Here is a 26,883-nt window from a genome sequence, read left to right as displayed (position 1 = left end):
GAATATGCGGCGCCTTGCTACCATATATATTTTTTTTAATGCAGAAAGCAACAGAGCGCGTTTTAATGCAATAAAAAGAAAGCAAAAGAAAAGTAAAAAAAATGTGGTTGATCCCTCTTATATAGGAATCGGTATAGAACACGAAAGTGAAACGTGTCTTCACAGAAGTAGTGTAATGTTTATTGCACATTGATATATAATGTCTATTGGTGTTTTGTGGCTAAAGCGCCCTTAGGCGTTGATGCACCCACGCTGACGCCTGGTGGCACGTCTCCTCCATCACGACTACCAACGTCGATGACCATGAGCAACCGTCGTGCATATGGAAGCTGCACTACGCTGCACACGCTAGCACAACGCGAAAGACGAAGCACGTAACTGACACACTAATACAACGCGCAAGACAAAGCACGTAACTGAATCGTCACCGAGTCAAATCAGCGCGTACAGCGCGTCGTAATTGCAGCCTCCGCGATCAACTTCAGTGCTGAGACCACCGAAGCGTTCACTGTCGGTGCGCGTTAGTGTCATAATGCAGTACTTCTCTTTTCTGCTCGTAGGCGGCGGCACCGCCCCGAGCAAGAGCGCGGGTACACGGAGGAGTGTTAGATATATAAGGCGCGTCTGTGTAGCTCTCTGCAAATGCGTTTGTGGCGCAATGGGTTAAACGCTCGGCGATCTATCGTCGCGGACCGAGAGGTCGTGGGTTCGATTTCCAAATTTTCCATGTTTGTGGAACTTTTTCTTCTGGTTTCTTTCTTTGTATTATGTTCGTGTACATTGTAAGCTGACGTATTTCCGTGACGGAAATACGTCAGTGAAGTCTTGGTGGACCCCGGCATAAAACACTTTCGTGTTAAAAAAACATAACACCAGTAGGATTCGATAGTCCGGCCTACAGATCCCAAGCCTAGCACCTTACCACTACGCCACGCTGGTATGTGGTGAACAATGAATAATTTGCCATGTCAACACGAATACGCCGTTTTAGTTCCGCACAGACATGGGAGATGCACTATCACCCCGCAACTAAACCTTACGCCTCTATCAGAAAGAAGAAGTTGTCCGTATTCAGTAGCAGCCTGGAAGTGCTGCAACACTGACTTGTTTTTGCGATTGGTATTTTAACTTCCAAAAAAGTCTTATATAAACTGCCGACCCGGGACTCTGTACGGGCTCCGTTACTACCGATTTTGACAGCTGTTTATTGTTCTTTGCACAAGGGAAATGCAACATTTCCTTATTTCGACAATGCGTTTCAATCGACACATCTGTGTAGTCACATATCTCCGTCAGAGAAGCGTCGGTTAGTGTGACCAGCAGCCTTTGGCGACATCACATATATGTATGTTAGGACAGGAGCCCTGCCCATAAAATTGTATCAAGCATTTAATATTTAACAGCGCCTATACTCCTTGAATACTGGAAGCAATGCAACACAAACCCAACCAGCACAGTTTTCAGTACGAGCCAGCGAACTCCAGCAACAACCAGCGTGTGTACAGCGCACACCAGTGCACCCCCAGTGTCATGGCAGTGAAACCAGCATGTTGTCCAGTGCGACCGAGCTCTTATCCGGTGATCTCACCGGTGTCCCAGTGACTCCCAGCGAGCGCCACTATCCCCAGTGCGATCCAGCGTAAAAAAAATTCGCTGGTTGTGATGTGTTTTGTGTGTCACTGATCTCGGAGGCGTGCGGGTGTTATGAGAGATGGAGAGGGAAGAGGCATGGCAACACAGCAAACAGATTTTTTAATTCTCACACGAAAGCCAAAAAACCTCAAACTAAAACTCAAGTGCACACAGAACTAAAAGACAATGAATAAAGAAAGGTTAACAAAAACAACCTAATGAATCACTAAATATCCTTAACTTCACCTCCGTTAGTCTTAGGCCCTTCCTACCCCAAAGTCTGGCATCACTGGCCTACTGTAGCGACGATAGAGGAAAGTCTTTCTTACGGAAGTCCGTCGATGCGCGTATTTTCCCGGCCGGAGTCTTGTCAACTCTTCAATGTGGTTGTTTGGCCGACCGTCGCATAAAGGTTGCTGCGTAGAAGTCGGTCTCTCAACTGGCTCGTCTTGGAAGCCTAGGTAACCCGGTCGCTGTTGCTGACGTGGCCGGGAGAGGTGACGGGTTAGGCCTAGCGACGTCCTCGGCCGCTGCTTCCGTCTCGCTCCTTTCCCGAGTACCGACGTGGCGTTCCGGGGATCATCGAGCGTGCCGGTCTGCCTTGGAAGAGGGGTCCTTTCTGGGGTGCCCGGTCCTGCCGTGAGAAGCTGCAGCCTGTCCAGGAGCCTCACTCGAACTTGCCGAGGTCGACGGCCACCCCGTGGACGGCCAACGTCACGGACTCGGCCAGACCCCCAAGTCTCCCGTCACCAGTGCGGTGCTGGCGATGCGACCTTCCTGGCCCGGAGCCACGTCGATAATACCAGCTCAGCCTCGCTTCTGCCTCGATTATGGCTCGGTTCACGCGCCTCACGCGCCTCGCGCCGTTCCGAACGCTCCGATCACATCGTCCTCGTCTTCTTTTATTTCGCCTCCGGCGTCTTACTCATGACATGGCTCCCCTCTTCAAGAGTTTTTTTCCAAAAAACTGCTTCCTCTTGAACTTCTTTTTGGCGGCGAACTTGACTTTTGTTGTGGCTTGAGTGCTCTTCTGTGCGTCGTCTTCGCTTGCCACTCATCACCACACTTCACTGCACTGTCGCGCACGTTTCACCACTTGTTCTGTTCACACAACACTGCACTCAATTGTTCGTAATGCTTATCGTCCCAAACACTCTATAAGAATAAACTTGGTATCTATACACATTTGTACGAGCTGACAATTCCACTGTCCGAAGGCATTCCTAAATAATATTCCTTTAGTACCCTACCGGTTATACCTGTTCATTTTTTCCGCCTTTTCCTAAGCTCCCACGCTTCTCTACGCCCAGCCTGCCTCCTTCCCTTTCTTGCTCTGGCACATTTCTCGTGCAGCTTGGAATGCCTGTGCTTTAGCTCTAGCTTCCTTTTCTTTCTTACACCTGCATATCGCTCGTACTGCTTGGAATGGCTCTGCCTTAACTCTGGCCTCTTAATCCTTTTCCTTGACGTCCGCCTCTTCTCATGCATCTGCGTTTTAACACGCTGTTTTCTTTTCCATCTACTGGGAGTTTTCTTTCTACCTCCATGCTTTGCGCGTTTTAGGCGACTAGCGCATCTATCCTCCCTCTCATTTCTTTCGGAGTTTGGCTGATTCCTCATTTCTGATGCCTGTCGATCACTGAAATCGTTTTCGATTATCACCTCACTGTCATTCCGAGGTGAATCTACTTTTTCCTCTACTACGCCCTTACGCGTTCTGTGCGAGTTCTTCCTACCCTTGCTCGTTGTCTTGCGTCTCGAGTGATTCGGGTATCTGCCAGCTTTCTCATTTCTCTCTGAGGTTGGCTGACTTATCGATTCTGATGCTTGGCTATCCTTGGAATCATTTTTCATTACCAACCCACTGTCGTTCTGGGTTGAAGCTACTTTCTCTACACCGTCATAGGCGCTATCTATTCTGCCAACGTCTTCTGACAGATTTCTGCTGTCCGGCGGCTCTGCTACACTAGCGGGCCTACTCTCAATCTTAAGCTCAGCCTCACGCTCTTTCATTTTCAATGCCTGTAACTGCTCTCGCAGCATCTTAAGCTCTCTCTCCTGGAGCTGTTTTCTTTCCTCGTAAGCTTTAGTAACTGCAGCAAGTTCTGCTAATCGAGCGGCCTCTACGCGTTTCCTTTCATCCTCAATTAGTTTGAGGCCCTGCTCCTTGCTGAGCTTCTGCTTGCGAATAGTGGCCGATATCGCCTCCCAATCCATCTTTGCAACTTCCGAGAATCAGTGACTGGGCTGGATAGAATCCGGGACGGATCCTGGCAGGCTCGCCAATTGTGATGTGTTTTGTGTGTCACTGATCTCGGAGGCGTGCGGGTGTTATGAGAGATGGAGAGGGAAGAGGCATGGCAACACAGCAAACAGATTTTTTAATTCTCACACGAAAGCCAAAAAACCTCAAACTAAAACTCAAGTGCACACAGAACTAAAAGACAATGAATAAAGAAAGGTTAACAAAAACAACCTAATGAATCACTAAATATCCTTAACTTCACCTCCGTTAGTCTTAGGCCCTTCCTACCCCAAAGTCTGGCATCACTGGCCTACTGTAGCGACGATAGAGGAAAGTCTTTCTTACGGAAGTCCGTCGATGCGCGTATTTTCCCGGCCGGAGTCTTGTCAACTCTTCAATGTGGTTGTTTGGCCGACCGTCGCATAAAGGTTGCTGCGTAGAAGTCGGTCTCTCAACTGGCTCATCTTGGAAGCCTGGGTAACCCGGTCGCTGTTGCTGACGTGGCCGGGAGAGGTGACGGGTTAGGCCTAGCGACGTCCTCGGCCGCTGCTTCCGTCTCGCTCCTTTCCCGAGTACCGACGTGGCGTTCCGGGGATCATCGAGCGTGCCGGTCTGCCTTGGAAGAGGGGTCCTTTCTGGGGTGCCCGGTCCTGCCGTGAGAAGCTGCAGCCTGTCCAGGAGCCTCACTCGAACTTGCCGAGGTCGACGGCCACCCCGTGGACGGCCAACGTCACGGACTCGGCCAGACCCCCAAGTCTCCCGTCGCCAGTGCGGTGCTGGCGATGCGACCTTCCTGGCCCGGAGCCACGTCGATAATACCAGCTCAGCCTCGCTTCTGCCTCGATTATGGCTCGGTTCACGCGCCTCACGCGCCTCGCGCCGTTCCGAACGCTCCGATCACATCGTCCTCGTCTTCTTTTATTTCGCCTCCGGCGTCTTACTCATGACACTGGTTCCACACTGAAAGACGCTGGTTTTTGCAATAGGGTGGTTAATCTGATGTATGTTTACTGCCTCATGTTGTGCTGATGATTATGCAAGATGTCTGCACCTGTGCCATGTATATGTACACCCGTGAGCAAAAGTATACGGACCAGGGGTTGCGCAATAAAGCCGATTTTTTCCTCTGAATGTGAACGCAACTTGAAATTGAGAACTGCAGTCCAAACTTGGCATTGGGAACTTTTCAGTGTACTCGTCAATTCCAGTTTATGCTTGTTAATCTTGCAGAAATTCAGTTTTTTTGGTAACCCTGTGGTCCGTATACTTTGCTCACAGGTGTAGATATAACACTTTATAACATGTGACTGGATTCTTTTTTGTTTAAATGGTGCCGCTCGCACCGAAATAAACGTTTCTTCAGTCATGAAAGCGCTGTGTTCTTGCATGTGTTGTCGTTCTTTTGCACATTGTCTGCAGCAACTGTTAGATCGCCAAGAGATTACCTTTCCAAAAATGGTGTGCTTGTTCTGCAAGTCAGGGCAGGAGCCAAGGGTGAAGAAGAACTGGCTGCCATTGTCGTCGGCACCGCCCGATGCCATGGCCACCAGGCCACGACGGACAAAGCGCAGTCGGGAGTGGAACTCGTCCTGTGCACAACAACGGCCCATGCATCAGGAATCCACCTTTTCCATATCATTTTACAATGCACTGCATTCTGCTGCTTGGACCTATGTTGACATGCATCGGCTGAGCAAGTGAAGAAAATATGTCACGAGTTTACTACTTGGCCCAACAAAGGAAGACAAATCGCACATGTATGTGAAGCGAGGCCCTAAAACAAGTCCTATATACAGTTAAACCTGCTTATAACGAACCTCCATATAACGAATTCCTGGATATAACGAAGTTTTTCTATTCCCCGCCGTTACTCCATAGAAGCACATGTATTTGAGACCTCTACGTAACGAAGTGGCAGCGGGAAACCCCCTCGAAATAATGAATTTTCCCCGCCGACAACCTAGAGATTTCGCCCCAAATTTTGTCATTTTTGCGCGAGCATCAACCGGAAGCACCTTCTCCGCCGTGACGGAATGCGAAGTGAGCGCACGTGTGCGTGCATGCGAGCGTGTGCGAGTCGGGCCTGCACCCCTCGACCCGGCGATCTTGCCGCCGCGGACATGACCTTTCCCCCTCCCTTCATTCAAACCTGATCCTGCCACTTGCTGCAGCTGGCCTAGCCCGCCAAGTCGGCACTCTCCTTTTCCAGCTGATGTTGCCGACGCGCTGGCAGACCCTGTGACACATCACACTCGATGAGCGCCGACACACGCTGTCAAACGCTTGTGACGTGTGGAAGCGCTGCTGCAGAAGCGAGCGAAGTGACCTTCGTGCTGTCGTCTATTGCTTCAACGCAAACTGAGCCAGTGTTGCCAACCAATTTTTGGGAAATGCCCTACGTCATAGTCAAAATTACCCTACTTTACCCTACACAATTTTTTTATTACCCTACATTTTACCCTGCGCCTAAAATAGCACAGTGTAATAATAATAAGTTGCAGACTATGCTTCACATACAACATGATAGATGTGCGGAGGCGCTAAAGTCGATAGCGACTCTCATCGAAATAATTAGCAAAAATAAGCACATATCAAAAGCGAGCGTACGGGCCTTAGCGCACATCGAGCGACAAAGAGAGATTAAAGTCTTTATTGAGCAAAGTATTGTGGTGTGGCTTGCTAGGCCAGTAGGTTGCTGTGTTGCATATAGGAGGTGGCCATAACAAACACAAAATGTAGCAAATCAAAGTAAGCAAAGCAATGCCACAGGATCGGCGCTCTGCGCCGTGCTGTCGCGAACAGCTCCGATTCTAACGGCTCCTAAACTGTATGTAGGAAAATAATTGAAAGGTGGGCGAGGTGGTTTGGTTTCATAATGCAAATGACAGCTAGCGCAAGCAAACCAGAGATAAAGTGAAGAACAAGACAATAAAATGCAGTTGCGAGTTCAGCGCTCGTCTTGATCTTTCTGAAAAAAAAAAAAAATTGCTAGCACAGAAATTTGTGACGTCTGATCTTCCGGCCCTGCCCTATGCTGGTGAGATGTGAATTAAAACAGCTGCAATTTTATTCAAACAAATATTTAGTTTTCGGATCTCGGAGTGTCGAGGATAGCACCGTCGGAGATGTCGCGTCGATCGGCTAGTTTTTAAAATCACTCGTCAACTGTTCCTTTTATTGCGATAGCAATTATATGGACACTCCAAAGCGGATTTCTGCCGTCCGCGTCGCCATGAGGTTCCGTATGACGTCAACGGCGATGAAATCGTTGCCGCGCTCCGGATGCTGTATGTGCGAGTGAAAGGGCACGAGGGACGCGTGGTTTCACGGGGAGCGAACGCACGTCGAAGAGCAAACGCGCGTTCAGCGCCCTGAAGGCCTGCAGAATTGAGCGTCTCTTTCCTCCTTTACAATCACCACATATAGAGAGCAAATGCGACTTCTTCCGTCGCGCAAAAGGCCGTGGGGGTCCGGAGGGGAGGGAGGGAGGGGAGGTGACGTTTAGCTGCGGCACCAAATGCGTATTTATATAAAAACGTTGCGAGGCGAGAAGGTGGGTAAGATTTCCGACGCTGCTCGACGAGTGTCCCATTCTGATCTCGTCGAAAACCTCCGAGCCGCCCCCAGAGGCACTGGCAAGAGTCACCAACGCCGCACGCATTCGTTGCGAACGCGGGCAAAACGCCAATGCCGTTGACAACAGTTCTGCGCGTTGCTGGTGCTGCTGCATGTCCAAGTTTATACAGCTGATAAATCTACTATCCTTACTCCGTATAGCTCTGTGGGAAGACGTGATGGCGTTTGGTTGCCCACATTTATTTATGCACTATCACGGACCCTGTTGCTCTTGCCGCCGTTCTTGCTGTCTTGTCCCCGTTCTACTCTCACGCTCAGCTCGGACGTGCGGAGCAGCCGAGGCGCAACATCATCATCGTCGTCGAGACGCTGACGGCTCACCATAGGGCCCCCCTCTAGCGGGGTAACCAGTGTGCGACGGAGCGATCTCTATGAGCAGCTGGTAGGTTCTGCTGTTGCGAAGCGCATTCGTCTGGTGTTTGTAGATAGCCTGTCGTCTTCAGGAACGGCGTCGGTGTCGAGGAAGGCCGGCTTAATGCGGTCAATGGAAACACTGTCTTCACGTCCATTAAGAAGCAGAACGAAATGCTTCGGGCAACGCTTGACGACTTTAAAGGGCCCGTCGCAAGGCGGCTGCAGTGGTGGTCTGACTGCATCGTGCCGTACGAATACGTGTGTACAATCGCGGAGAGCACGACTGGTGAAAGATGGGCGTGAGTGTTGACGCGGCAGAATAGGAGACAAGTCTCTCATGGCATTCCCGAGGTGGCTGGCATAATCGGCAACGTCCAGTGGTGGTATCGGGGACGCATTGAAAAACTGGCCAGTAAGCCTTAAGGTCGTGCCAAAAACGAGCTCAGCTGAGGAGCAGGACGCATCCGTACGTATCATGCTGCGAAGGGCGAGGAGAACGAGTGGTAGTCGCTCCCTCCAGGGTATCAGTGATGGTGAGGCCATGAGCGAGGCTTTGAGTTGGCGGTGAAATCGCTCAACCATGCCGTTCGACATCGGGTGGTAGGCCGTCGTCTTGATGTGGTTGACGCCAAGCATCCGGGACAAAGTGCGGAAGAGCACGGAGTCAAATTGACGACCTCTATCTGTTGTGATGGTCTTGGGAACTCCGTAACGGCTTATCCACACGGTGATGAGTCCGCGGGCAACTGACTCTGCCGTGATGTCGGTGAGTCGTAGTGCCTCAGGCCACCGCGTGAACCGGTCAATGCACGTTAACCAATACCGGCTGTTGTTTGATGGGGGCAAAGGGCCTACGAGGTCCAGGTGCACGTGACTGAACCACGAGTCTGGAGGCGTAAAGGTACCCAGTGGGCTCACTGTGTTACGCTGGACTTTGGTTTGCTGGCATTTGAGGCAAGCACGTGTCCAGTGACGGACGTCGATGTTTATTCATGGCCATAGATATCGCTCTGTGACGAGGTGTTGAATCGCACGTATGCCGGGGTGCGACAAGGAATGCAAGGCGTTGAAGATGCTGCGGCGAAATGGCGCTGGAACATATGGGCGAGGACATCCGGTAGAGGTGTCGCAAATGAGTGGAATTGCGCAGCCTGGAAGTTGGACATCTTCGAACTTGAGGGAGTTCTCTTAGAGTCGTAGAACTTGAAGTTCGCTGTCCTCGCATTGTGCAGTAGCCATGGCTGCAAAATCGACTGGCGGGCGCTCATCCACCGTTGCATTGATTTCTATTCTGGGTAGTGCGTCAGCAACAGGATTGTCTTTGCCATTGATGTGTCGGATATCGCTAGTAAACTCTGATATATAGGCAAGTTGGCGGATCTCATGTGGCGTGTGGGAAGAGTTGGTAGCGGTCGAAAGACACGTGAGCGGCTTGTGGTCGGTGAGGATATGGAATTGCCGACCTTCGAGGAAGTGGCGAAAATGCTTGACAGCCAAATAGGCCGCCAGCAGTTCGCGACCGAATGTGCTGTAACGGCGCTCGGTCTGTGAGAGCTTCCGGGAGAAGAAAGCGATCGGCTGCCAAACTTGTGGGGATTGAGGGAGGCGCCGGTGCCATTGCGCGGGCTCTGCCATCCCTCGCCATCGTTCATCGCTGGCCTCCTTCTCCGCCCGCGCCGCCTAACCGGTTCCCGCGGTGGCGCTGCGCACGCGGCGGTTGGCGGTGAGGGCGGGGCGCTGACGTCACTACACGGCCGGTTGTCGGCCGCTAGCGGCGAAGCGTGGACTTCTCTCCGGGACCAGCGCACGGTACGTTCATGCTTTCCTCTCGTCCGCCGACACCTTCGTGACTAGGGCTGGAGCTAGCGCACGGTGCCTTTGCCCGTGCGGGGAGCGCGTACTTTGTGCTGATCCTTTCCAGACGCTAAGCCGACGAGCGGTGCCATTAGTGCTCGCGCGAGGTCGTACCTCGCTGAGCCGCACTTGCCGAAAGCCTAAGCCGAAGGATATTGCCCATGCTCTCGCGAGTTGACCCATTGGTTATCGCCAGAGCAAGTAGCATAGCCGCCGGGACTTTTCCTAGCGGCATGTCCCAGCTTGAGCCTGTGCTCTTGCCGCGACGTGCTATAGGCGCCTGTTATTGTATTTTCGCCCTGGTGCGGGACCCCTTTGGCTCCCCGCCGCGCGGGCGTTTTGCAGTGCTGGTGCCGACGGTTTCAGTAAACGGTTTCCGTCAACTCAGGTCTTTACTGTGTTTTTGCGTGCGTCGCTCAGTAGCCCCTTGCGGCCTCTGAGCTCGCGCGAGCGGTGCTGGAGGCGACGGCTGACGCGGCCCTTTGGCTCGCTAAGCTCGAACCCGCGGTGGTTGGTCTCCTGTGAGACACCAAGAACCCACAAACTCCATCGACCAACTGCTGCAGGACTGCTCCAATGGCAACGTCCGAGGCATCCACAGTGAGTGACGTGCTGGCGTCACACTTTGGGTGCGCGAGGAGTGTTGCATTGGCGAGCGCTTCCTTGATGAAACTGAAAGCTGTCTCGGCGTCGCTTGTCCAGGAGATGGAAGCGTTCGGCTTCGTTTGACCGGACAGAAGTGCATGGAGCGGTTGCAAGATAGCAGCGGTAATAGTTGGCAAGCCCGAGGAATTCACGCAGTTTCTTTGTAGTTGTTGGTCGTGGAAACTGTAATATAGCTTCCATGTGCGCGGCTGGTGGAGAGATCCCACGGGAATCCACGCGATGGGCAAGGAAGTCCAGTGAAGAAACTCCGAACTCGCTCTTCGGTCCGTTGACGACTAGTCTGTACTTGAGGAGCCGCGTGAAAACCTGATGCAGGTGAAGTTCGTAATCCGCTTCTGAGGTGCTGAAGACGAGGATGTCGTCGATGTACGCGAAGCAGCACGTCAAACCACGAAGAACCTGGTCCACGAACCATTGAAAGGTTTATGCAGCGTTTCGTAGACCAAACAGCATACGTATGTATTCAAACATGCCCAAAGGTGTTATTATGGCAGTCTTCGGTACGTCGGAACGCTCGACAGGTATTTGGCAGTATGCCTTCACTAAGTCGATCTTGCTGAATACGTTGCAACCGTGCAGCAATGCCGTGAAGTCCTGGATGTGTGGTATCCGGTAGCAGTCCTGTACCGTCACTTTGTTGAGGGCGCGATAGTCACCGCACGGTCTCCAGTCACCTGATGACTTGGGGACCATGTGTAGCGGTGATGACCGGGCACCAGAAGAGGGGCGGACGTATCCGAGCTCAAGCATATGCTCGAATTCTTGCCTTGCGATCTTGTAACGGTCAGGAGCGAGACGACGAGCACGTGCAAACACCGGCGCTCCTAGTGTCACAATGTGGTGAGTGACATGGTGGCGTACCGGGTCTTCAAGAGATGGAGCACGGAAGAGATCGGAAAATTCTTCCAGAAGTGTAGACCACGGCGGAGAGACTTTGGCATGAGCTTGCACGAGACGCAAAGGTGGTAAACTTGATGTCACGCCTTGAACTGTTAGGTGGGTCACAAAATCCAGGAGACGGCTATGTCGTAGGTCTACCACAAGCTTAAAATGCCAAAGAAAATCTGCACCGATGATTGGTACACGCAAGTCAGCGACTAAGAAAATCCATCGAAACGTGCGTCGCAAGCCAATGTCAAGCGTAACGGACCTGTGTCCGAAGGTCCTTATGGTTGAACCATTGACAGCAGTGACAGGCGGCGTGGTCTGACGTCGGCGGCGGTCCTCGAGCGTAGGAGGAACGACACACACTTTGGCACCTGTGTCGATGAGGTACCGGACTTTCGTGATGCGATCAATGACGTGGAATAGGCGGCTGTATGGCGGGCCTAAAACACTGGCCGCCGTCAGTGCTTTGCCCGTGCGTTTCCCGCAAACTGGCATGGCCGATTGCACTGACGAGCGCGTGCTCCATGTCGGCGGTGGTACCAGCAGATGCCGCGAGGCAGACTTGGTGATCTGTCGCAGCTTTGGTGTCGCTGTCGTGACGCACTGCCTCAGTGGTCTGCTTTGAGCGAGCCGAGTTCAGCGGCCAGCTGGTCCACTTTGCGGTTGAGCTCCTCGTTAGCTTGAAGGAGACGGTCCAAGCGGTCATCGCGGACCGGCGCAAAGAGGGAAGAGTCACGTTGTCTCTCGATTCCAGATATGGCCGGGGTGCCGACATCCATAATTTTGTCGGCCATTTGTGCCAGTGAATCGAGGGTTTCTGTGGAGGTCACACTCAAGATCATCCGCACCTGCTGTGGCAGTCGCTGTAGGAAGAGCTCCAGTAGAATGGATGCGTCCAATGCAGCAGACTGGCCCCCAATCAGATGCCGCATGCGACGCAGAAGCTCCGTGGTCTTTCGGTCACCGAGCTCCTCCGTGGTGAGTAGCTGCTGCAGCCTACGCTGTTCAGACTAGGTTGTCCGGCGTATAAGTTCTGTTTTAAGGGTGTCGTAGGGTGTGTCAGGAGGCGGAGAGCGCAGAATGTCCCTTACGATGGCGATGACAGCAGGTGGTAAAGCTCCGATGACGTAGTCGTACCTTGCTGTTTGCGATGTTACTCGATGTCGTCGTAAGAGAGGCTCGACACTCAGAAACCAGAGTTCCGACAGCCAAAACTCCGGTAGCTTGAGAGTAGCAACGACAGGTTCGGGTACCGTGGGATTCGGTGTGACGTCGCTGCTGGGTGTGGTGTCCATGATCAGCCGGAATGAACGAGGCTGAAGGTGTTTACCGTGGACACTCGGTGCGTTGGCGAAGGAACGAGCAGGTGGCGCGTTGCCATCGGAAGTCCAGGGTCACCACTTGTGGGAAGATGTGATAGCGTTTGGTTGCCCACATTTATTTATGCACTATCACGGATGCTGTTGCTCTTGCCGGCGTTCTTGCCGTCTTGTCGCCGTTCTACTCTCGCGCTCAGCTCGAACGTGCGGAGCAGCCGAGGCGCAACATCGTCGTCGTCGTCGAGACGCTGACGGCTCGCCATAGCTCTCTACTAATTTGCTATCGCAATTGATGCTTCGCCTTTCGGGTGAAACTGTGACAATTTTTTTCGCTGATTGTTGACGAGCAAAAAGTGGAAATTACTCTACGCTTGGTATGAAAATCGCATTAACGCCCTGCTACCCTACCCTGCCTGAAAAATTTCGAAAATACCCTACAAGTAGGGTAAATACCCTACGGTTGGCAAAACTGAACTGAGCGCTGAGAACACACAGCACGCACAAAGCTACGAGCTGCCGACGCACCTACACTGCCCAGACTGCCCCAACGCAGATCGCTTTCAAGATACGGCCAACGTGACCCGCCGCGCAGTACACAGTTGAGTTGATGCCAGAGTACAGTACAACGTCGCCCGCTATCCCTCCCCCCTCGCTCCCTCCCTGCTTTTCTTTTTTGCGCGTGCGAGATTTAGACGCCGTCATCCAGCTGCCCTCGCACGTTTTCACTCGCACATACAGCATACGGCGCACGGCAACTGCGTTATCGCCCTTGGACTTTATACGGAACATCTATGAGCCAAAAACAGTTTTAGGGCCACAACACGTCATAGACACCATCTTTAGATAACAAATAGGGATCTCAAGGGCCATATTTTGCTGGCAGAAACCCAAAATATGTCATAGTTGTCGCCCCTGGCACTTTGGGCGGCCAATGCCATCGTCAAGCCACCAAGCCAAGTGACATGAAAAGTCAAAATGGCTGCTCGGGCCGGCGCGGGGTAGCAGTTCGCAACGTGTAATGCGGGAACGGTCCCACAGTTGCGACGCAATAGCGGGGTTACCAATGCGTTGGGTTCTATGGGAGCTGTGCCGGGACCGGGCGAAAACGACGTAACAGCCCGAAAACGCAGCACCCGGTAACGTAACAGCGGGGTTTTACTGTAACACTATACGACGCTACGACGCCATCGTGACGCTTGCTATTCGTTTCCGATGCCTCGCGCTTGTGCTAAACGACACGCGTCCACGCATCCAGTACCTGGTGTGACATTCCAAGGATGAGTGTTTCAACGAAAACGGAAAACGGGTGCGCGTTACAATCGAGGGCGCGTTACAATCGAGTAAAGACGGTAAGCGTTTCTTTTTCGAATTTTCGTGCCAAACCTGCATATAACGAAATCCTCTTTATAACGAAGTTTTTCGGGAATTTGTCAATTTCTTTATATCCAGGTTTAACTGTAGTACAACCAACAGAGGTGCATACAATGTTGTTTACTTTCATCCTGTGTAATCTTCTAGCGACAAGAATAGGGTGATCTAAGGGGCTTGATATTTTGTTAGTCACAACCATACAAAGTAACAGACATCCAAGTCCATGAAAAAAGCACAGGGAAAGTTAACTGTTATGCTAATGTGAAATAATAAAGTAAACGAAAATGCAAGTGGTGGGGAGCGTTACCCATGTGCCACCACACTGCCATCCTCCCTGCCACTTTCTTGTGTTCGCCCACGAACAGTGTTCACCAGTGCCACTCCCTTTAGCTGCAGGCATCGCATTGGATGTAGCACTAGCAGTAGCAACTGCTACTGCCAAACTTAAGGCCACCAGTGTTTTTTTGGCTATTACATTGCTCGTTATGAAGTGCTATTTATTAAAAGCACAAATGAAAGTAAGCAGTTCACAGGACTTTTTAGGGAGAGTGCGAATGATTGCTTAGTCAGTCATGTTTGGCTCCCTGAGCAACGTAGCCTGCTCCAGATTGTAGTTTCTGATATTTTATGCTGCAACCACCCCAATTTCGTAATTGTTTTGTTAAAAGCGAATCTTCCCCTGCCGTGACTTGCAGCAGACACAGAACTGTGAAAATTTATTGTTACAGTGGTCATAAACACCAAAAGTAAAGCTGTCATACAATACACAGTGGTGGAACCTTTTGGCAGTGTCCAATGTACAACTGTATACCAGATATGGTATCAATTATAACTGAGACAGTCATAGCGGAGCCAGCTTTATCACACCATGATACATTTTGGCCAAACTTGTTTAATTAATTGTTTATAAAATGGCTTTCCACGTGCATATATTGCAGTATAAATGCACTTCTAACATTTATATACTTGTAACAGGCATTGTGCATTTGGCACGTTTCAAGCGAGCAAGAAAAACATAAGGTTGCTGAAGGAGCATGTCAACAAGATCCTGGGACGTGCGTGATTAAACCTAAGTTACAATACAGTGAAGAAGTCCACAGGTTTCATTGCAGCCTTCTTAAGTGATATCTTTTAAAGGGCTCCTCTCAAGGCCACACAGCAAGTTTTGGGCATAAACTGGAAGCTGTTACATGCCCTCTAGGGAGCTTTCTACTGCAAGAATTTTAACACGAAAGTGTTTTATGCCGGGTTCAGCGATGAACTTCCATTACGCATGTAATGGGTGTGGCAGTAAAATACGTTTTGTTGACAAGGATGGCACCGCCATCTAAGAGCGATGAAGCGCAGTACTGCATTGTGACACTAACGAGTGGTGACAACAGTGCAGCGGAGGCTCCATCACGGTATAGCCTGGTGTTGGCACTTTCCGCACATGGTTTGTCTTTTGCGTCAGATTAAAGCCTTATGTCGGATTAGCCTGTGGCGCCTCGTCACCTACGAAGTGCAGCTTCAACATGCATCAGCAGTGCTTACATGCTGCCTACTGCTTCACCTGCGATGGCACCAACTAAAAAAACTGCTGCGCTAAGTGGCACAAAGAGCCAATGGCGTCGACAGGCGAATCTCGCTTTGGTCCGGCAAGAGACACACCAGCGTGAAGCACATGGCGCACGCTGCAAACTCTGCTGCTCGCATTCCTGAAGCTGAGCGTCTCACAACTCGACTGGCTGCCCAAGACACTACGGAGTTCGATCGAACTGCACGTGCCGTCACCGAAGCGACTCGGCAGCTGGACGCCGCTCAACGACAGGACCCCAGGCTCCAAGCAAACCTGCAGCACAATCACGAGCCCGCAAATCGTGCCCCTTTCGCTGCAGCAATTTATGAGTCACGAAGCAAACATGCAATAGCTTCTGCGAAGATACCTTTCACTTTCGTGTTCTACAGATTCCTATGAAAGAGGGATCCAACCATACCTTTTTAACAGCAAAGCTGTTTAGGCCAGCCATTATTTGTGGTTCGTATCAAGAAACTATCAAGAAATAAAAGAAAATAAAGTTTCTTGCCGAGGCGGGATTTGAACCTGCGTATCCGCGGTCCCAAGGCGAGCGTCGTAACCACTAGGCTGTACAGCCAGGCTTGCAGAACATGCATTTATGCGAACCATATGATTACGTTCGAGCATCATCGTCTTCGTCCACAGCTGGCGCGTTCGCACGCTCGTGCTCTGCGAGGCGAAGAAGAGGTTTTGTGCGCTTTGCTCAGGAGAGAGACAAAGAAAATGAGAGCGAGAGAGAGACACACTCACGGAGCGTGTCTGCCGGAACGCGTTGTCAGCTTTGCAATGCGGTAGAATGCGGTGCCAGTGTTGCAAGCTGCGCTATGCAACGCGCAGTGACAGCCGTAAGTCCGAGACGCGCAAAAAGAAATTATGATCATCATGAGTAATAAGATAAAAAAGTTTGCACGCACTTCCGGAAAATGCTGGGCTACGATCACCTAGCTTCGCTGTTCCAAGCGTTGTACGGCCGAGTGCAAGGTTAAGCATTTTTTTCAAAATGGTTCACTAATAGCCGAGATGGAAATATTTCAGTGTCGTGAACCCTTGATTTAAGGAGCCGAGCGTCACCACCAACATAGACACTCTCTCCACTTGCTTTGTCTAGCCTTCGCAAGTGAAATGCCTTCCCTGCGTTCTCCCATACCGGAGATGGAGGATGCATATGCCACGGACCCAACTTTGCTTTTTTTTTCTCATTACTTTTGCCGAGGGGCGCACTTCCGTTGAGGGTCTCACACGCGAGCTGTTGCATTTGTCTCGTTTCGCGCAGTGCACGATTTTGTGCACTGTGCATGAGAACACATGACAAGCGGAACAAGTCAGTGCTACAACACTGAGGCAATATAGCAGTAGATATAGCAATATAGCAGTAGATAACGTCCGCCGATGAATCGCCAATTAACCATGAAGCCACGAGCCTCGGCAGAAACCGCACTTTGCCGTCGAGCCGCCTTGCAAGGCAGACGCCGCGTCGGCGCCGTGCGTGGCACTGCTAAGGTCACTGGAACCTGGAACTTTGAAAGTACCGCAACCACCGGAGCGAGCGCAGGCAACACTGCGCGGAAAAGACGAGCAGCTCTTCCTCGGGTTTTCTAGGCTTGCTACAGTGAAGAACAGCACGATGGCTGCCGCAGTGGGCCCTGTGAAATCCACAAACAAAACCGCATTTCGTTTAGCTAGATACGATGTAAATTACAAGTACAGTAGCCGACGGATTTTTTGGACTCCAAAAATTCGGACTTGCTGGATATTCCGGACGTCATAGATGTACCGGCAGGATTCCCATAGAGCTAATGCATTTTCGCGAGCGATTTTTCGGACGAATCGAGGAGCCAATGTTCGATTTTCCGGACTAAATCGCTAGCTCCGAGCCACGCTACCCGATCTAGGAGGCCGCCATGTTGGATTTTCCGCTGGCTTGGTTTCCAGTGCCCCCCTGTATAGCCTTCAAGATCAGTAAACGCACGCTATCCCCTCGTCTCCGAGGCCATGCGCGCTCTTCCTTGGCCGACAAAACATTTGAAAAAGCTGCACTTGCTTTTTTTCTTTTTTTTTTCTTTTGTTCGGTCCGTACGCTGTGTGCGGGTGAAAGCTTGCGAGGGTCAGCCAGCAACCGCAATTTATTCTCACGCACGCGAGAGAGGAAGGCGGCCGGAGGCGCGCGCGGACTTCGTTCGCTCGCTGGGCACGGGGAGACGGTGGGGAGTTGCATTCTGCTCTTGCGGCTGCCGACGGAGCTGCCGCGCAGGCACCGTATCTTGAAAGCGATCTGCTATGTGGCCGAAGTGTGCGCCCGCGATCTGCGATGGGTAAAAAGGGCGTGCGCCGAGTGCCACTAGCTTCGTATGCCCCGTTTTCTTTTTTTTTTTTTCTTTTTTTTTTTTCGACGTTCGCGTTGAAGCGAGAGAATAGACAGCGCGAAGGTCAATATGCCCGCGGTCATCGAGCGAGATGTGTTCGTGTAACCTGTGCGCGCGTGACACCGTGCTTATTTAGTTAGTAAGCGCATATTTACAACTTTATACGGCCGATAAAACAAACATCCTTACTTCGTATCGCTGTCTATTAATTAGCTATCGCAATCGACACTCCGCCTTTTGGGCGAAAGTGCGACATTTTTCTTATGCCGTTCTAAGCCTCATAATTTTTTTCTCTTGGTAGGGGGGGGGGGGGAGTTTTTTGGACTGCTCGATTTTTTAGTCCCCGCGAAGTCCGGAAAATCGGTCGGCTACTGCACTCGGAAAGTGAAGCTTTCAACTGTGCGCCACCCGTTGTTCTAAATGCAAAGCGATCCCGATGCTCGTGTGTCACACAATATATATTTATTTTTTTTCGGGTGACTAGGTATCAAGCGCTGCCACAAAATCGTTTATACGCGCGGATATTCTCGCTTTCTAAAGTGGCTACTGATTTAACCTCCCACGAAATGTTTCATACAGATCGACTTCTACGAAAATAAATGGTCGCTGACTGCACTACAAGAAAAGGGATGCTAAAACAGAATTAACCAGGTCATGTTCGTATTGTTTTAAACACACGAGAAAATCTATATTTTAATTTTCAACATTGACAGGTCGATGGTCACTACACTTTGTTATTTTTGACACAGTATTCATTCCGTCGCTCTTCGAGCCACATTTTGATCGGTTCTGCATATTTCTGAGCATCTCCTCGCTTTGTTTACTCAAGGCAAACCGCAGTCTTCAAAGCAAATGCGCGAAGAAGCTTTTCCATCACATTATGGCATTTAGGGAGTTCGATGAAATACCGCAAGGAGCTTCTCAGCTTTGCGATATCGACAAGTTCACCAGGTGGGAGTGAACTTGTCGCTCTTTATCCGGTGCAGCCAGAGATAGCACGGCGCTTGCTGTCGCTCTTTCCGCTTAACTAACCGGTATCGCGAAAAGCGCTTTCCCGGACTCCCGGCGGTTGCTGCACCCGAACGTGCAGCACCCGGGCATTTCCTTTCGTTTTGTTTTAAGTCTACGAAAGTTAAATATACACTAAATTATACAAAATGCAAAATCTGACCTCGTTGATGACTCGTACGCGCGGCGTGTGCGAGTGATGTCTGTCTGCTTATCTCCTCCGGCGCGGCTTAGATCCGCCATCTATAGCGGAAAGTGATCACCTGACGGCAACTGACCAATCGGCGGCGCGGCGGCTAAGAGAAAAGGGCTGCGGTATTTTCCAGGTTCCAGTGAACTTCATTGGGACGTACGCGCTAGAGCTTTCTCGTCTCCTGTTTGCAGCTAAGGTTGCAACTAAGGCTCGCCCTATCGTCACGTTGAACGTTTTAATTCCCCGGTGGTGCAATTGGCGATAGACGCCGTCAAATTCGAGATTGTTTGGCGCAGTTAGGCGCAATTTTTGTCGATTGTATCAGGATGGCGCAGTAAATTCCAATTGGCGCACTTTGGCGCAGTTGGCGCAGGAGTGGAATCACTGCGTTTGTCCCCTCTTCTTTTTTGGTGCAACCCGGTTACAATAATTATCAGTTATCACCATAGAATTTCCTAGGCACTTGAATATTGTTAGAAGTGGGTGCGAATGTACCCAAATACCAACTCTGGAAGCAACTTTCCTCTTTCACTGGAGTTCCATTACAAGAATCTTGCAAGCCATACTTGTTTCAGATCCCGGAACAGCACCAAAATTCAAGACGGCAACAACAAAATTTTCCCGCCAAAAAAAAAAAGGCGCGGTGGGAATGGCATTAAAATTTTATTGAACATGAACTTTATTAAGGGGGTAAAGCGGCAACGACGGTAACAAAACATTGCTGCTTGGGAGCGTCGGCAGTTCGTTCTGAAGCGCCATCTGCTACAGATTCGAAATGAACTTTAAAAGGCCTAGCGACGATATCAGTGGCGAGTGATTAGCAGCGGCAACGCCAAAGCATAGCCGCGACCACTCCTCTGTTGCTGAGTGGTCACGTCGCTGTGCCGCAGGGAAATCCTTTGTGCCGTGTGAGAGGCAGATCTCGCCGTCGGACGGCGGTCCGTGAACTACAGACTGCCAGCCGTAGTTCGCCCCGATGCGTACGTGTGCCCACTGGGGCGCCTAAAGTCCCTAGAAAAAGATATCTAGGGACTTTAGGGGCGCCGGGTGCAACCATGATTCGGTGAAATGGCTCATTGGGGCACCCCGATGCGCACCGGTGCGATTTGCCGAATTTGCCATTATTTTCATGCACTGGATGTGGCAGGCCAGTGTTGGTGCAGACCGGCGAGGGGGGGGCGCTTTCCCGGAACCATGCGAAAATTTGAAGTTGGCAGTGAAGTTAGGGGGGGGCTCTTGCACGAGTGGGGGCTCTTGCACGAGTGGGGGCACTTGCTCGGAATTTTACGGTACATTACATTTGTTTGTTTTTTTTTCTTCTTTTTCCTTGTTTTTTTATCGGAAGGTATCATGAGTTACTTAAAACTACAGATCTGTTTCAAGCTGGCAATCTGGGGGATATCAGTGTGTTCTAGCAAATACTCCAAAGTTCGGCGTTTGTTTGGAAATTAATTAATAATGACAGTAAAGAGCATTCTAGTAAATGAAACATTTTATTCACGAAAAGCTGGTTCATCAACGCCTATTGTCTTTTTTCAGCCGGCCTCCGTAGAATGTCACGGTTCGTCACGTAGTGCTGCACGTAGCTTGTCAAGTCCATAGGTCACTGGATTTCATTAGTTCGGGGTGCGAAAATCGAGTAAAATCGGGTTTTACCCGAAAACGAATAACCTGAAATATATATTGCTGTTAGGCGGGCTAGTTAATTGCTGGATTCGTGTTCGAGCGCAACGGTCTGCCGGAGAAGGGACTCCTCGGACTAGGCCATCTTTGTGAAAGTGTAACAGCCTCAGAAAGGCCTGTGCACGCCACCAGATATCAGATGCTACTACTCCACGTGACCTCCCAGCTCAACAATGAAATGCCTTGCACCGTGCAACGCTGGTAATCGTAAAAGACCATGACTTCCCACCATTTCGGACAAGCCTACCAGAGCCAAAGCTGTTTAGTACAGTGTGGCACAATTACAGTCCTTTTTCAGCTTTTGGTGCAATTTGGTGCAGCAATTCGTGCGAGTGTCAAAATGGCACAGTAGTCTCACCCCTGTGTTTATTGTACAATATATATACATATGTCGCTCTGTTCTGAGTCAACCACACTGAAGTTCGTTTCAGGCTTTCAGCATTCATTTGTGAAAGGGATTTCTACCCTTTGCACTGCTGGCTCAAGATATGACACCTTTATATGGTTGAAATACTCTGCAATTTGTTGAGGCTACTGCAGCCCAGCATTTAATTATATATTCAGTGAAAACAAAATGTGTGCTCACCTTAAAGGGTGCACCATAAATGGACTCCCCGCCATCTCCAGTGCCTGTGGGGTCGCCTCCCTGTACAATGAAGCCCTTGACCATGCGGTGGAAAATGGTGTCATCGTAGTAGCCCTCGAGGCAGAGCTGCACGAAGTTGCGGCAAGCACGTGGTGCCTCCTTGGACCACAGCTCAACTTCGATGTCGCCAACAGATGTCACCAGCAAAACCTGCAGGTTTTAAAAGAACTATTCATAAATTGCCTTAGGACTGGGTCAAGCAGAGCTTTCATTCCATTCTTTCTGCATACAGAAACTGCAGCAAAAGGGGAAAGTGCTTGACAACGGCTTCTGCATCACATACAGTTTGGCATCAGCAGTGCACCTCCACGCGCAGATGATAGAAGCCTCTAGGGTTGGTAATAATGATGAATGATTAATCGATTAAATGCACGCCCCAAAACGATTATTCTTCATCGATGTCCACCTTTTGTTTAATCGACCATTTTCTAACATTCGACAGGAGTGGCGCGAAAATTGTGCAAGCTCTACTTTACCCCCTCCTACGGCACATGCATCGCCCTACTCCCCTCGTTGCACGTGCAAAAAGCTGGCACGCACCCTTTCCACCTTACTCCCTTGCCCGTGCGAGAAGATGCTGCCACACCAAGCCACCATTCTTCCCGGATCACCCTCGCATGCTTTCCTTCACACCTACAGCTTGCAGCCGTGATCCTACCACACTTTATACGGAACCTCACACCAATACCGGCAGCAATATAATTGCTATCACAATAAAACCTAAACAGAAGCCTGTCACAACACATATTAGAAAAGAGTGAACAGTTCCCCTTACAAGGACCCACTATGGGAAGCAAACCCTACAATTTATTGTCCCTGTCACACTGCATGTGTTAGGCCAGAACATGCAAAGTTCACAGGAAGAACTGTCAACTATAGTTACATGGTGCTGTTGCGCTTTCACTCTGGGTGTCACTACGAAGCAAACGAGAGCTGCACTGATAATCGTGATAGCATTGCACGCACTACTAAGAAAAAATGCTGTCTCTACAGTTGCTCATTGGTCTGGCTTGTTGTTAAATGCGTCGACGCTGTCCCTTGGCTTTCGTTGTTCCTTGTGGTCGGCCAGTTAAATGCCGCATTGCTCGACCAGCTCTGATTTCGGAGGGAGCCTCTGCTCCACCCTCCCTTGTTCGATCTAATTATACGGGGCTTTTTCTTTAATCGTTAACTGTATGTTTAAAATTCACCCAAAAAGGCATTGGTGTTCTAGTAACTTTTGAGTTTCAATGCATAAAAAGATTTTCTTCAGTGTTTAGTGAAAAAAATAAGTGAAATAACAGTGTGAAAATAAAACAGCGCACAAGCAACAACGGGGACCAAAGAAAGACGGCACCATGACATTAAGCTTACAACTTTACTGGGAAACACAGTACATATTGTATTTGCACTATTCTGACGTGCACCTTTTTTTGAATAAGAAGTGCATTCAAATTTGCATGTGCGTTACAATCGTAACTAATCCTACTCAAAACAAAAAATCAAACCGATCTTCACTAAAAAAAAAACAAAAGCTCAATGCAACCTAGCTAGCCACACTGCCATCAAACTGATGTTGGTATTTTTATGCCTTGGTTCGCAGTCTCCATTTTTCACTTTGCACCAGCGGGTCGTCTGAAGAATGCAAGGCTCTGAGACATCTCAAGGTGAGCTGATGGAGAGTGAAGTGCCCTCCCGCAGACAACAGTTGCGCGAGCCTTTCAGAAGTGTGACATTAATGCGATAGCATTATGCGCCCCATGTCGCAGAAAATCCGGCGTCAGTGTGAGCATGCGGCATCAGCGACCTGAAAAATAATCCCAGCCCCCCCCCCCCCCCCCCCCCCTGCAGGCCCTCCGCAGAGTTGGTAGTGAACTAGTTGAATTTCTCAAAGTAAAATCCGTCAGAAAAATTGTAAAGTACAACTTAACCACAACCTTCAGACATGATAGCGTCGTATTGTAATTTGAATGTAAGAGGAAACATAATTAGGTTACGAGCAAACTCAAACCCCTTTTCCAGCATTTATACCATACAACAGCGGCGCGCCTGGCTAGATTACTTGCAAAAACACCATCCAGATGGCGCTCACCTCCTCAGCAGCTCAAACTGGGACTTACCCCCGTAATCAGAGATGCAACTTGACGCCCATGCTTGACTTGATGTAAATGACGCCTGTCGTGAAGGAAACGCAATGAGCGTCTTGGGCACACCAGGCGTCCTTTATATCAAGTCAAGCATGGGCTTCAAGTTAAGATGCATCTCTGAATACGGAGGTTAGCCTGCCTAATGTGTCTTGGACATGCGCGCGCGTCGGGGCAACAGCAAACAATTAACCATGACAAACAATTAACAAAATAACACAAAAAGTTCCTAGGGCCTTCACATTTTGATATAGGATGGCTTATACTGCCCCTGTAAAAATGTCTTCCAAGCAATGCATTTGTGTTTAAAAGTGAAGCCTACTGATAAAGAAAAATGCGATGCGGATGGAGCCCGATAACGCTAACGCCTTGCACTCTTAAAGGCACAGCTTAAGCATCTTCCAATTTTTCCTAATGGATTAGATGGAACTGAAGATGACTTTCTGTAGTCGGTAGATAGCGAAAAGGAGCTGTCATCGGACTACGATAGTGACGAGCCACTAATGCTCAGCTGTGTGCGCGTCTGTGTGCCTTTCTATGTTCCATGAAATTGTTTCAACGCGGTATGTGTCTACTCAGGTTTTGTTACTTGATGTGAACTGTAGAATCGGCGTTTTTGGGGATATTGTTTGGAAGTTATTTTTTTAGGGGCGGCAATATAACTGCACATTACAATAGGGGGCACGGTAGAATCGTGCAGATACAGTATATACATGCTTATAAACCACATCCAATTTTGACATGTCTGTAGCCTAACACATTATCTTCAGCGTCTGAAGCTTGATTTGAGGAATTGCAGTTTTTTATTAGATGATAAAACCGACGTTGGGCTAACACACTGATCATCCACTCTATTGATCACTTCACGCACGTGCTTGCTTTTATGTTTACTGTGGCTTCGTTGAAGAGGGCTGACATGCGCACTTGTCAAAGTCTAATGCAAGAAAGCCACTCCTCTCCATGCCCCATCAAGATAAAGTTTTGTCTCTCTATCTCACCCTTTCTTACATTGTTATTATGCTTCCTGAATCTGTCCCACTTATTGCTTGCCACCACTTAAAGGAATCTTGTAGACTACACCTTCAACTCAATCATGAAAAACAGTTTTGCGCTTCTTTGAACATTCTTTTTGGTTATCACAGTCCCTGTCGGGCTGATTCGGGCTGCACAATGAAGACAGTTCTTGGGTGGCCAAGAAAATAACTAATACTCGCTATCTTTGTGCTATTCTCTTTAGATTATGAGACACCATGGTACAACAGCTTTCTTATTACTAGATTCTGTGCATGATTCTAGTAATAAGAAAACTGTTATAAAATATACAGGGTGTTCAAACGTAAGCTTTACGAAATTTTTAAAAATCACCTGTGGCAGGGAGCATAGTTCTTATCGTTGAGCAGGGCTATTCGAAGCGGCAGACATTAGTAGCACGAGAAATCTAAACACATTCAACTAATTAACAAAAATTGACTAATGAACTCCTTAGTGAATTACCTTATGACACATCATGCAATTTACGAATTGTAGCCAGTGAGTTTCCAAGACTTGAAATGAACTTCCAGGATGACACCAGTTTCAAGATACTATTTCCCAAAGTGTGGGACGAAATACATGGGCGTTCCAGTTACTTTTATGCTTCAATGTATAAACAGCCCCCCATTTTGGTAAAAAAGTGCAACAACACTGCATTTTTACAGCGAGTTTGATGGCGCATATCTCCAAACTGGTGTCATTCTGGAAATTCATTCCAAGTGGATACCAATGACAAGCTCACCGGCTACAATTCGTAAATTGCAATATGTGTCATAAAGTAATTAACTAAGAAGTTAATTAGTGAATTTTTGTTAATTAGTTGAATATGTGTTTCGATTTCTCGTGCTACTAATGTCCGCCTCATCGAATAACCCAGCTCAACGATTAAGAATTATGCTACGTGCCACAGGCTATTTTTTAAAATTCCGTAAAGCTCAATTTTGAACACCCGGTATATCCACTATTACATTAACAGGCCAGTGGGCTCATGAGATAGAAGGTTTGATGTAGAAGGTTTAAGGTAGAAGATAGAAATTTTATGGCAATGGACACTTGAGGCGAATGTTCGCCGTCGGCGTTGCCGTGGGCCTCCGCATATATATCAGGATATGTATATGCATGCAGTACATGGATTCAACTGCCAAGTTGTTTACACCAGTTCTTATGTGCTCGACTAAGTTATTCCTCGAATGGCAAACAAATGTGATGGACCAAACATGGTTTTTATCTTAAATCTTATCAGTGCAAAACGACACTGCCGGACATGTGGGCGCACCAGCGTATGTCGCATCCGCGTGACCTAATGTCCCGAGCGTTGCTTAAAAATAATTTCATAATGACTGCGTATTTCTTGGTTCTCTGTGTATTGATCGATAATCTTAACTGTCATTACCAGTCATATATATTTGATGCATCGTGTTCCTACTTTAAAAACTCGCGTTTCTGTAACTCCTTAAAGGTCCCGCGCTTAAGGAACTATAAATAAATAGAAGAATAAATGCGATAACTCCGATCGAAACCTACACTTGTTAAAACCCAAGAAACCTATGGCTCGCGGTGGAAGGGCCCAAGATAACAGCGACCCGAGTTAACACGCAACGAACTGCGAACAATCAATAAACTGTGAATAAACGTCACAGCGCTGGCTCAGGCGGCACGTACTACAAAGTGGCGCTGTTCCCGCCTGGAAAAGCAAAAATGACGCCGCAATGCACATCAACCACTCTTCACATTCGTGCCCTACACGACGTAGTACAGCTTCCACGACGTACAGCTTACCTTTCCGCTGGTTGGTGGTTCTTGTATGTATATGTTACTCATTGTAATCCATGCAAGTGAGTTCACACGCCAATAAGCGCTACAACTATAGTGCCTAGAATATTGGCTAGTGTGTCGAACAACCTCCCTGCGCCGTCTGCAATGAATACCCACGGTGGCCGGCAGGGGTCGCAGCCATGTAGGAGGGTGCTACATTAACATGCAGGGTCGAGTGGAGGGCCGAGTTACAGTGGCTAAGCCGAGTGGAGCTCAGCGCAGCAGGAGCAGTGAATAAGTTCAATTTTTGTTTATTCTTATTTGGTTGATAGAAGTGTTAGGGTACCCGAGCTATCTATATATATATATTGTTTTTCATGCTTTTTTAGTTTCTTGGCTAGTTTGGTAGGACGTTAGTAGGTAGCGAATAGTTCAACTTGTTTAATTTTTTTTTCTTTTTTTTTTTCTTTTTTTTTTTTGGAAGCGGGTTGTGGCGCACGTGTTGCATGGTGAAAGCAGTGTAAAGCGGCAGTTTTAAACCGCGTTAGGGAAGCTAG

At 49.2% G+C, this 26,883-nt stretch overlaps 1 protein-coding gene across 1 annotated transcript in view; it reads right to left on the bottom strand.

Moving 5' to 3' along the window:
* The window catches only part of LOC119449308 (spliceosome-associated protein CWC27 homolog), an 83,686-nt gene extending 57,218 nt beyond the window's left edge, over positions 1–26,468 (bottom strand). The window contains exons 1-3 of the mRNA XM_037712479.2: positions 26,351–26,468; positions 21,357–21,566; positions 5,323–5,466 (exon numbers count right to left, since the gene is read on the bottom strand). Of these exons, the coding sequence (XP_037568407.2) occupies positions 5,323–5,466; positions 21,357–21,566; positions 26,351–26,392 (396 nt within the window). The 5' untranslated portion in view covers positions 26,393–26,468. The remainder of the gene's footprint in view (positions 1–5,322; positions 5,467–21,356; positions 21,567–26,350) is intronic.
* Between the last annotated feature and the right edge of the window lie 415 nt (positions 26,469–26,883).

This window comes from Dermacentor silvarum, chromosome 4 (genome assembly GCF_013339745.2).
Source record: "Dermacentor silvarum isolate Dsil-2018 chromosome 4, BIME_Dsil_1.4, whole genome shotgun sequence".
Taxonomy (NCBI): Eukaryota; Metazoa; Arthropoda; class Arachnida; order Ixodida; family Ixodidae; genus Dermacentor; species Dermacentor silvarum.
Note: the sequence above shows the minus strand (reverse complement) of the source record. Positions and strands in the feature narration are given on the sequence as shown.